The following is a 12,395-nucleotide window of genomic DNA, read 5'->3' on the forward strand; positions in this document are numbered from 1 at the left end:
TACTTAATGGCTACCTTCGCTGATAGTCCTTGATTTTTGAACTGATAGACTAAAATATAAGCGAATAGTCAATGACACAAACCGGCAAATTTGGGATGTCTTCATCTCAACAAATAGTGGAATACGTCTATCACCCTTATAACGCACCCACAGCCCCATAATGTGAAGAGTTATTTTTCTGTGGTAAAAGGACTCGTGCCACGAATCCAGATCCATATATAGTCTGACAAGCTAATTGGTGGGTCATGCCCTGCCCTCTCGTGTTTGTATAAACCCTTAACGCTAAATGAAGACTCGTTAAAAAACTACAAAACACATACATAGATAAATGTAAAACACTACGGACGGCTGGTAAAACTCAATGCCAGTGTTAAATACGCCAGTAATCTCGAGCTCGTCACTTTCTGGAAAACTATTGTAGAATGTATCTGTCTCTAAGTAAACCATCGCTAACCTGACATTACTATAGCAGCTAATTAAAGGGACGTCTCGTTATAATTAACATTCACTTGGTTACCACCCCCTTCTTGTAAAATTTAGTATAACGCATAAGGGCGAGGGAATAGATGAAGATCCTCAATGGTAATCCATAAATAGGGGAAGTGGAGTTCTTTCTGACGCCCACTATAATTTTTCAAGGCGTGGAAACTTCTAAATTTGCATAATGTCATGGTTACGGCGCATCAGGCGCTTTAACTTTGATCAAATGAAGGTAATGCACGAGAGCATTTTTATAAACCTTCAGATTATTCAAAGTGGCATCGACAAATGTTGAAGATTGATTGGTGGTTCCTTATTCACAGGTTGGAAGGAATGTCATGAAAATATTTTATTTCACTACTTTCAATACACTGCGAATGTTTCAGTAGTATTACACTCTCTGCGCTCGAATACTTGGAGTTCGGGGGCTTGTATCTCCCTTGTCCCGTCCCGAAAAAAGAAAACTCACGGGCCTGTGCTTCCAACGTATACTCTTCACAAACTCAGCTAAGCATAATTAGAACTTCGAATTCATTTTAAATGACCTCATAAGATATCACATAAAAAAGTTTCCATTATATATACGTACAGTTCAAGATACCACATGGATTCTTCGCATAATGATGTACCATATCAGATAAAGTTGACTCGTATTGCGCGTTTAAAAACCTTAATAAAAATCTTGAACACGTTCCTTTTGTAACATTCTTCTGACCTGTCAAATTTCGGAGTAAGAACGGAGTATGTAATGCTTGAAATTCAATAATAATGCATTACATGCTTTGAAAGAAGAGGAATCTTATACTATAATACATGAATACCAAAACATATAAGTCACAGCCAAATATTTCCTTCCAAAACTGAACACAAGAATAATTACTTACGCACGCCTAATGTCCAATCCGGTTGTTCAAGTACGTGTATGTTTTCTTAGGGACAAAGGCCAATTATTCTTACCCATAATTAAAGATCTATAATATTTTTAAAAAATTATGTCAACGTTCTCATAACGTTTATTATTATATAAACAGGATGAAAAGTTGGATAATACAATGAGAAACAAATAAACTTTGTATTACTTATGATTTAGCCTGACAGTACGTTTGTGTACTTCATTTAACAAGCCACCTTCACTTTATGGATACCTAACTAGGACCTGGATGTTTTGTGTATGTTCCTCGTGTGTACTTGTTAAACGTTTTCGAGAATCTTTCTTTAAAAAGTGCTTAATCTTTCATTGAGTGTATCTATCCAACGTTCGGTGCACTAAGGGGAGGAGAGTTAGCCGTCCCTAATTTAGTAGTGAAAGACTACGGGCAGTAAGTCTTCATCACCCACCGCCACCTCTAGGACTACTCTTTTACCATCGAATGACGGGAGAATTGACAAATCACATTATAACGCCCCCCACAACTTTAGCTTAGTACTGATATATAAATATACGTATATTTAATAACGAGCCACCCTTAAACAACAACAAATTAACCCATTTTCGCCAAACTATCCACGTTGTAAAGATAAGTCATTTGTCTCAATTCACTGGTCTTAGTTCACACTAATAACTTCAACCTACTTTTCAGTGTTATCTACTACAGAGGTATCCTGTGACATTACCTTATTTTAGGTTCATCATTTACTGCATGACTTTATATACTTGACGCATCAACCATGTGAATTTAATAAAATTAGTTTAACTCATTTTTGTTAGACAAAACATATAGCAAAGACAAGCCTTTTTAAAATTTTTAGTCCTTTGGTGGGCCAGTGGTAAGTTGGAGCAATTTATAGCACTAGAATATGGGGTTCGATTACCTGTAGTGGACAGAGATCAGTCAGCCAGTTTTGTAAGGAAAATTATAATCCAATCACGTTTTATAGAAACAATTCATGACTGTTGTTAGCAACAGTTCGCCGATTTGTTTATGGCTGGTATGACTCCAATTCATGACTGTTGTCAGCAACAGTTCGCCGATTTGTTTACTATACTAATGTTGACTGTCCTCTACACTGCCTAAGAAAGTTCATTCTTCTGTTAATTTTTTGGGGTGTCCCCCCCATAAACGATCGTTCGGTTAAAGCTACAATAAAATAAACTTAAAGGAAATCCTCGTAATAATTACAATTTCTCAAAGGCCAAAATTATCACTTAACGTGTAAACTTGTACCGTAACGTGTAATAAATTGCTATCACGCTTACGTTCACTTCGACGCCACTCACCACTTGAAACCTAATTATATAAAAAATAAAAAAACAGGGAGCGAGGGGGGGGGGGGGCTTCGTGACAGTTCAAAACAAAAAAAAACAAGGTTGATGTAAAACGTGATAGTTAAGGTTAGAATTAAACATCAATGGCTTATGTTACAATGCAGACGCACCAAATGTTACCTAACACATAACAAGTAGTGTGGGAACAAAAAATATTTTCTGAAGGATGCTACAGAGAGAGAGAGGAGTGCTGGAACCGTATAGTCTACACAACATCCAACACTATACCACACTCTAGTCCAGTCAAACTGGTCCGTGAATCATTTTGGTAAACAAATACCCCCATTATGGTAAGTACAAAGATGATAGGAAGGGGCAGGGCCGTAAGGAAGAAATAACCGAAATGAAAATATAACGTGGTGCTAATAAATGTGTTTAACAGAAGAGCTTTAGGGTATCTGAAAAAATAAAATCATTCAAAAACATTTTTATATCTAACCCTAACTCAACGTGGCTACGGAGTTACCTTCCCCTCTATTTCACACGTGTGATCCGTGCCACGTTGTGCTCGAGAATCGTTTCTCGTTCCCTGACCCAGCCATAATAACAGCGATGGAGAGTTAACTTCAACATAATTAATATGACAGCAGCCGAGTTAACGATCCCCCTGGCCAGGGCCTTTAACCGTAACCCGCACCCTCTACAGCTGTACAAATAAGTCCCAAGAAACACATCATGTAAGAACCCGAGTGTTCGTCTTGAACACGTATATTTTACATTAAGATTTTGGTTTTCCCCGAAGTACACTTCCATATATATAAGGTGTTGAACTTTAAAACAATCGTCTTTCTCTCTCTTATTTCTTTCTTTTTATTTCGTACAATTTCTAAACTTTTTGCTTTCCAACTCGATTCCAGTAGAGTAGAAGCCAGGTGTGTGGTCTCTATACACACCTGTTTGTATGGTATTTTCAGGAAATAAAATGAAACTCTTAAGCAAACCTTATTGGAGCTATAGAGTCAGAGTAATTTCTGCACTTGTATGTGGTAAAACAAATTTTACACTTTAAAAACAAAGCTAACAATTTGTTTATCTGTGCACAGGCCTAAAACACAAGCAAATGGGTTTTTGGTTTGGTTGTTTTAGACCAAAGTCACAATTAGGTTATCTGTATCTGCTGTGTCAACTGTGGGAAACTGAACCCTGGAATTGCAAGTCTATAGACTTACCTCTGTCCCACCCAATGGACAACTGGATTTTAAACACTAAGTGAAACAGTAGAGACTAAAAGTGACCCATGCAAAGATTTATTTTACAGTGAAGTCATAGTACCCTTGGGTAATGTCAAAAAAGTAAAAAAAACAAAACACTTTTAAACCAAAATTATGAGAATGTTTTGAATTACATTGATTCTAAGTGCAAAGTTCACAAATCATTACTACACTTAAACATTTTTTTTACGAACCAAGTTTTTGTCATGTATATGAATATTTGTTACAGAATGTGGAAGTGACATTGTAGCAGGTTTAAAAACCACCTCACACATGTGTAAACTTAGCAAGATATCTTATGTGCTGCAGTATATAACATGATGCACCCACAGTTTTATGTATATTCCTTTATCTGATAACTGCTAATGGATAATAAAAAGCAAGTTGAATTCCAAAAACTGCTTGTGTCTTCAGAGATTGCCTTTTACTAGAACAGACTGATGTCAGAATATAATTAAAAGGTGAAAATGAAATGACAGGGAGAAACTTTACAACCAATCAAACAACAACAACAAAAACTCAAGGTTGTAAAAAGTATCTTTGCCACATTTCTGTTTCTGTCTTAAGTCATAATAAACCTTCAAATCCACACCTTAAAAAACCTCAGAGTAAGTACATTTGTAACTATTTTAATTTTCAACACAACTTTTAGAATTAAAGTAACTTACAAAAAGTAAAATGCTATACTTCAATCACACCATGCTTACTCTGAAACATAAAGAGATGGAAGATTCTTCACGAGGCAGCAACTACTAAATTTGTATCTAACAATGACATTCATTTATTTTCTTTGAGAGGAAAAGCTCTCATAACTGAAAATCAAATATAGAAGTAAACCTAATGAATTAGACCAATAGTTTAAAAAAAATTGCACCTACAGCAGAACCAGCATATGGTTTCATGTTAATCTAAACCAAAGTTCTATGACAGCAGTATGAATTCTACATTACCCAGAATTTAGTAACTAAACAATTATCTCTTTATAACTGATAATAATATGCCACCTCATGAAAACAAATTGTAAAAATAATTTAACATTTTCTGTAGAACAAAAAAGGTTTATTAGAAATTCTGATTTTCATTTTATACAAAAATACTCAATTGAAATGACAAAATAAAAATGAATGAATGACAAATCATATTCGACAAGAAACCAAGTTCCATATTATACACCTTGTCATAGGTAGATTTACTCCATTCTGTGAAATATCTGGGTATTTCTTAATGTTGTTAATGAATACATTTTCACTCTTTACTTTTGTAGAGGAATTGATTTCAAAATATTAAATCTTAAACATAATTTATAAACACTAATGAGGAATCTAAACTGAGGCTGATGATATTTATAAAAACAAAATGGTTGTGACTTCAAATATGAAGTTCTGAAAACTTGTGATAAAGAAATATATTCAATTAAAGTTTTAATTTAAAAACCTGAAAACTAAGTGAGTGAAGTATCATTTTTTGAACGTATATCCAAGTAGTCTATATTAGAATAATATTTGTAATTACCTATCACTATCTAAAACCAGATCAAATTCAGTTTAATAAAGAAATGTCAAAATTCTGTCCTCCACCTGCCATCCTAATGTTTTTTTATCAGATGTTTTTTCCACAGATTTTTTTTAAGATGTCCTACATTCTTTGTGGCAATTTCTCAAACTTTATTACCCTGTACAATCCTTGTTTTACTTAAATAAATTTCTTTATACCTTCCTGTTTTCAAAAACCTGTTTAGGTCATTATTCTATAATGGAATTTCTTGGAAAAACACATGAGGGAGTACTGTTACACAATAAAAATTAAGAACAAACTGTAGATGTATGTACATATTATTGTTCCATGTACATTTTTGTAGATCTGTGTAAAGAACCACTTATACCTCCACATGTGTTTGAACATTACTACACCTGTTTACAGAATCTGTCAATACATACATTTACTGAAAATAAATATTCCCCATTGTTTACATGCATATTTATAAATTCAAACACCAAATGAAAACAGTTTACACTTTCTTCAACAAGTATTCCTTATGAGCTCACCACAGAAAAAGAAATGCAAACCTCAACTCACAATCATGATTACAAATAAATATTTGACTACAAAAGAAATTTCATCAAAATCTTAATTAAAATTCACATTAGTGTCTTCATATTAAATTTTATTTGAAGAATATCTCATGATTCCATCAGCATTTTGTAAGTATTTTAAAACAAATCTTGTGCTAATTTGCTTTAGTTCAATTTTTTTTTTAATTGTTTGCTATGATTGAGAAATTTGTTAGAATAAGTCTATTTTTTTACTGAAATTAGATAATATACACAAAATCTGTAGATCATAAACATAATGAGAACATACTATTAAACACTTCCTTAGTACACGGATTTCTATAATCAATAATGTTTTAATTATATAGATAATTAATTTTTCAACACAATGGTATCTTTTACAAGCACCAAAACTGGTACACAAAATGCAAAACATTTATATTTTATATACTAGCAAAATAATGTAAATCATTTAGAAAAGAAATTTATGCAAAAAAATTCTTTTAGTTAATTACTAACTTCTCAATATTCAAAATCCACAAAAATATAGCAGTTTTCTATGTTTTAATCACAATTGGTACATCTAGGATCATGATAAAATAGCATGTGTTCAAATATAGACTAAGTTATTTAGTTTTTATTATATAAAAGACATTTCAGTAATGCCTGCAATGCATTCTTTCCTTACATTTATAGCATACAAGTATTTCATTCACATTCTACATAAAATATTGTATCAAGATTTTATCTGTTTGATATTCAATTAATGAAATGATGTGAAAATAATTAATATATGTGTAATGATTGAAACATTACTCATTACACAACAAACAGCAGCAAAGTTCCAGTATCTTAATAGTTTAGAAAGAATTGGCTCACAAAAAGATTGGTATTATACATACTAATAACACAAACCTTTAATACCAAATATGTGAACACTAATATTATGGGAACAGATTGTTGTGTAATAGGTAATAATTGAATTTTAGTATATTCTATAAGCTTAAAATATTAGAACCAATGAGTCATGCTAACTATATGTAATAATTATACAATATTATTTCTAAAATGAATATCAAACACTTATTTTCCTTTCAATAGACCAGTTTATATGCAAGTTAGTAAAACAAAATTTAAAACAGTCTATTCCTTAAGGAAAATATATGTTATTCAGCAGGTAAATGTATAACAAATATCAATTAGACATAAATCAAATGTTAAATTAACTTTACAGAACTTCTTACCTGAATCCAGCAACCTTTTCCTTCAGCAATGATGCATGTGTTTTCTTCTTTTCAGAAATTTCAGAACTTTCCGAATAAACATTTGGCATCGTGGGACTATCACCAACAGGAATAGGACTCTTATCTTGATTCATTTTGCCAGTTAAAAACAAAAAAATTTGTTGCAACAAGAGATTTTAAACACACGGTGTTATCTGGAAAATAATATAATGATTCTGAGAATTGTGATCTCAAATAACTCGTCTGTTATTAGTTCATGAAACAGATTCACATGAATGACACAAGTACTGAAAGAACAAATATTTTTGTATAAAAAGTATGCATAACTTTGTTAATATTTACATATATCAAACTGAAACATTGCATGCCAAATAACAATTGTTCATTTCAAACTTAAAAACAATAAAACTTTAGCAATGAAACTCTTAATCAGAAAGATCTACCAAATTTTATTTGGTACCAATCTACCTTAATTGTTTCAACATATAATTATGACAAATCACTGAAACTTAATTGGAGATCTAATACTTCATCATTATCGAAGTAATAAAATGCAATTATAAAAATACATGAAGAAATAAATATGAAATTAAAACTTCAACATGAAAAATAATGCTCTGAATCATTTAGACGATTGCTACAGAAATTGAAAGATGAAACAGGAATCTCTTAAAGACAAAAATAAAATTAGGTACTTAACAATACAAATAGCATGTAAAACAATCAAGTATATTTTAATGTGAAAAAAATATTAATAAATAAAAGAGTAATTAATAATTGTAGTATCTTAATGGTTTAAAAGGAACTAACTCACATAAAGGTTGATATTGTACATACTAATGATACAAAACTAATACCACATATTTAAATACCAATAAATATCTCAAGTTTAAACCCTAAAATGGAATATATCTATGTGTTTTCATACTAAAATAGATATTTATAATTAATCAGACAAGATAAAACCCAAGCACTTTATTTAATATCTTAACAGGGTACACAAACATATGGACAAATTTTTTTAATTTTATATGTATAATATTACACAGCTTTTATAATGCAAATTACTGTTAAAAACTATATAATGACCTAAGTAATTAGCTCTTAAACCATCTTCATTAAAATATCAAGTCATAAAACTTTTAATTTCAACTTGTTTATATTTATTTTAAAATTTCAAATATTGATGCCTTCATTTGAAACAGGATGAAATGTCCATACAGGAACTGTATGGTATTATTATATACAAGTTAATATGTATAAATCACACCAAAAGTCTGTTTCAGTACAATGTATTAAAACCTACCTTTGCACACAAACTGTACAATATTAGAATAAAAAGGCAATTGAAATGAATATCTTAATCATATTTTGTAAAACAAGGATTTAAAATTAGTTGGATTTTTTTAACTACCATGAAGATGTGGACATATTTACATAATTATATCCATCGTTAAAAATCTACAAAGTAGCAATGTATCTGGAAATAAATGAACTGAACTGATAAGGATACAATTAACTTGAAAACAAAATTTGAAGTTAATACACCTCTTTTCATTTCCAAAAATTAAGAGAGACATTTAAGAAAAAGTATTCCCTACTATATTTTATTCAAGTTAATATAAAAACAGTTATTATTCACACTGGATTCATTCAAAAACTGTAAACACAGCCAATACCATGAGAACCAAATGGAGTACAATTATTTTAAACACTGAAAGAAAATCATCTGTCCACTAACTTTAGTTGACAACAAAATATTTCAAAAAACAACAGTTCATTTAAGATTTAAAACAACAAATTTAACATTCAATGTAACTTTATTTCAGCCATTTGTATTGTTTAGAGTAATATTTACAAACACACCGATTTTAAAGTTTGCATACACTAAGCTAGTTGGTAATAACCATGTCCTACATTTTTATTGTGTTATCTAATACGATTAACAAACATAATCCAATTGAACTCCACAACTAGGAAAGTAATTTGATAAAAAATGTTATAAACAAATACAAATAAATACATGAACAATGCTTATAGTCAACTTAGTGTTGCATTCCTTTCTATATCACTAGTTAATCCAGTTAAGTCATTAGTGATATTAAATATAATTGTCAAATAATCAGTCAAATTACTTTGTTTCACAAAATTACAAATAGTTTATCTTTCTGTTTAAATGTATCCAGCAAACTATTATGTGAATTTCCTTTAAGCCTAAAACTTTAAGTTACAACATTAACTTTGAAAGAATAAATTTAACTAATACCTACTACTAATGATAATACAACTTGTTCCTACTAGCAGATACAATAGGATTAGCATTAAAGTTAGCTAAACCATAACTTAATTGTAACGATGATTAACATTCTGTTAATCAGTATCTCCTAGGAATTGTATTAGTTATAACTGCAATGTACTGGTATTTGTTTGAAGAAATTCAGTTGCTATGTTTTTCAACTTATTTAATGCTCGTTAGTTATTAAAAAAAAAAAAGGTTAAATTTGTAAAGCGATTTAAGTGTACATTCTTCAACTTCATAAAAATTATTTTAACCTACGTTGTATGTAAATTGCGAACAGATGTCCAAACAAGATGCATTGGATGTACTACTAATAATTTAAGGTTCCGGAAAACGAAACCGTGTAGCCTGATTTAGTATTCACAGCAGCGGAAAACATATCCACCGAACGTCCCTTCAGACAGTGGGGACGCAAGTTATGCGAGTAAGAGATCTGCGAGAAATTACCAGCCGAACATAACTCGCGTCATCATTCTATCATGGAATTATAACGTATTTAGTTTACCCCTACATATCTCGACTTTCTACATAACTAAAGAAACAAACCACAAATGATTTCGATTTTAAAACAATATACAAAATGTTTACATCAATAAATATCTATTATTATAGATGCCTTACCTACAAAAAAGGCTATAAAGTTAAGCCTAACCGGGCACCTCCGAAAGCGTACGCATAAGTTCACTCTCCTAATACACATATGATGTAAGTATACAGCATCCGATTTTCTTTCGCGAGAAGCAGACGATACCGTAGACCAATGCTCTGCGCATGTCTCACCAACGACGATCATCTGGCGCCACCAACTAATCTAAGTTTCCATTCTTTGGCTATAATGACAGAAAATTTGACCTGAAGGCAAATATTAAATCTTCATGTAGAAAATTCATAATTCTTTGAATATTTGATGGGGATCAAGAATCTATAAACTAAGAAAAACTTATACGAAAATTAAGGATTTTGAAAAATTCGATCACAAATTCATATCTTTTTTACGGTAAATCCAGGATGAGAATTATGGGTTAACTTTAGATTGCGAGCAACAAAAGTAAGCAAGTGTGGCTACAGAATGCGTAAAGCTTTGAGCCATGCAGTTACTTAATTTTTATGCTTTAAGTTTTTTACTTTTTGGTAATAATTATGTTTATTTTAACGATAAATCAATAAAAGAACAAGTCGATCGAGATTTGCTGCACTCACTCTAGAATCGACCAATGTTTTCATTATCCCGAAACTGAAGAAATTTGGTATTATTTCTGTCATATTACAAAATATTTTAAATGTTATATCAGGCTCTGGAGTCTATTTCTTGAAACAATATACATTTGTTTGTTTTTATATTATTCAGAATACTGAACAAAAACTTTAAAATATAAATTACTTTAGCTTCAAAACATACTTAACTATATGCTAAGCTTTGATTCAACTTATTAAGCCGTACCCAACACAACTACTGGAACGCGATTTTGCCCTTAGAAACTCTCGAGCTTATTGTTGAACCGTTGCGGGACAACAAGTTGACGAATTCCAATTGGAAACGGTACGTTGTTAGTCTGTGTATTTTAATTGGGTTTGGTTTATTTTGTATTTCGGGCAAATCTACACGAGGGCTATCTGCGCTAGCCGTCCCTATTTTAGCAGTGTAAAACTAGATAGAGGGAAGGCAGCTATTACCACCCACTGCCAACTCTTGAACTACTTTTTTTAACCATCAAACAATGGGATTGACCGTCACTTATAACACCCCTACGGCTGAAAGGGCGAGCATGCTTATTGTGACAAGGAGTCGAATTCGCGACTTTCAGATGAAGAGTCGAGCGATCTAATCACCTAGCCATGCCGAGCCCTTTCGTAAAGTAATAATAAATACAAAGGCCAATATTCGCGGTCGAATACAAAACATCTCCACCATGCAATCCCAATAAAACCTATTCTGACAACAGCAAAATTATGAAAAATAGAGAAAAAAATATAAGATTGTCTATATCATTGCTTGGGACCTGCAAGAAGGTATCTTTGTACCAAATACCATGCAAGTTAGTTAACATACACATGAATAGTTAACGAAAACCGCAAATTGTGTTCTACTCGCTGAAAAATCGAGTAAAAGACAAAAAATTCCAAACTTTCTATATCTCTGTATGAGACTTATAAATAAGTATCTGTGTAATAAATCTCATGTAAACTGGTCAAACTATGTGAGCGTATTTGACAAGGTTTGTTTTGAATTTCGCGCATAGCTACTCGAGGGCTATCTGCGCTAACTGTCCCTAATTTAGCAGTGTAAGACTAGAGGGAAGGCAGCTAGTCTTCACCACCCACCGCCAACTCTTGGGCTACTTTTTTGTCAACGAATAGCAGGGTTTGGTAAGATATTATAACGTCCCCACGGCTGAAAGGGCGAGTATGTTTGGTGTGACGGGGATCCGAACCTGCGACCCTCAGATTACGAGTCGAGTGCCTTAACCACCTGGCCATACCGGGCCACCGTAATTGACAACCCCCCAAATTATGCTTTTGTGTGAAATTACAAAAGTTCATAAGTATATTGATTTGACCAAGAAGATAAGATAAAAGCTGACTGACAATAACACGCAATGCCAAAAAATATCAGTTCGTAAAAACTGTGCTGGTATTAAACAACCAATCTTAAAAGAACTTTAGATAATGTTTGTCAATTTGGTAACAAATAAAATATAAAATCTACTTCTACCGCTATACTTGCCATACCGACCCTGATTTCGGAGCTTGTCTGTTTGTTTTTGGAATTTTGCCCAAAGCTTCTCGAGGGCTATCTGTGCTAGCCGTCCCTAATTTAGCAGTGTAAGACTAGAGGGAAGGCAG

General features: G+C 32.0%; 1 protein-coding gene across 2 annotated transcripts in view; it reads right to left on the bottom strand.

Annotated features, from left to right (window-relative positions):
- Positions 1 to 10,329, bottom strand: part of LOC143254092 (NAD kinase-like) — a 109,373-nt gene extending 99,044 nt beyond the window's left edge. Inside the window, exons 1-2 of one of the 2 annotated variants that reach the window (XM_076508855.1) lie at positions 10,173 to 10,329; positions 7,253 to 7,446 (exon numbers count right to left, since the gene is read on the bottom strand). In XM_076508855.1, coding sequence (XP_076364970.1) covers positions 7,253 to 7,386 — 134 coding nt within the window. In that variant the 5' untranslated portion in view covers positions 7,387 to 7,446; positions 10,173 to 10,329. The remainder of the gene's footprint in view (positions 1 to 7,252; positions 7,447 to 10,172) is intronic. The other variant, XM_076508854.1, reaches the window with a different exon arrangement.
- Positions 10,330 to 12,395: the final 2,066 nt, after the last annotated feature.

Source organism: Tachypleus tridentatus, chromosome 6 (genome assembly GCF_004210375.1).
Source record: "Tachypleus tridentatus isolate NWPU-2018 chromosome 6, ASM421037v1, whole genome shotgun sequence".
NCBI lineage: Eukaryota > Metazoa > Arthropoda > Merostomata > Xiphosura > Limulidae > Tachypleus > Tachypleus tridentatus.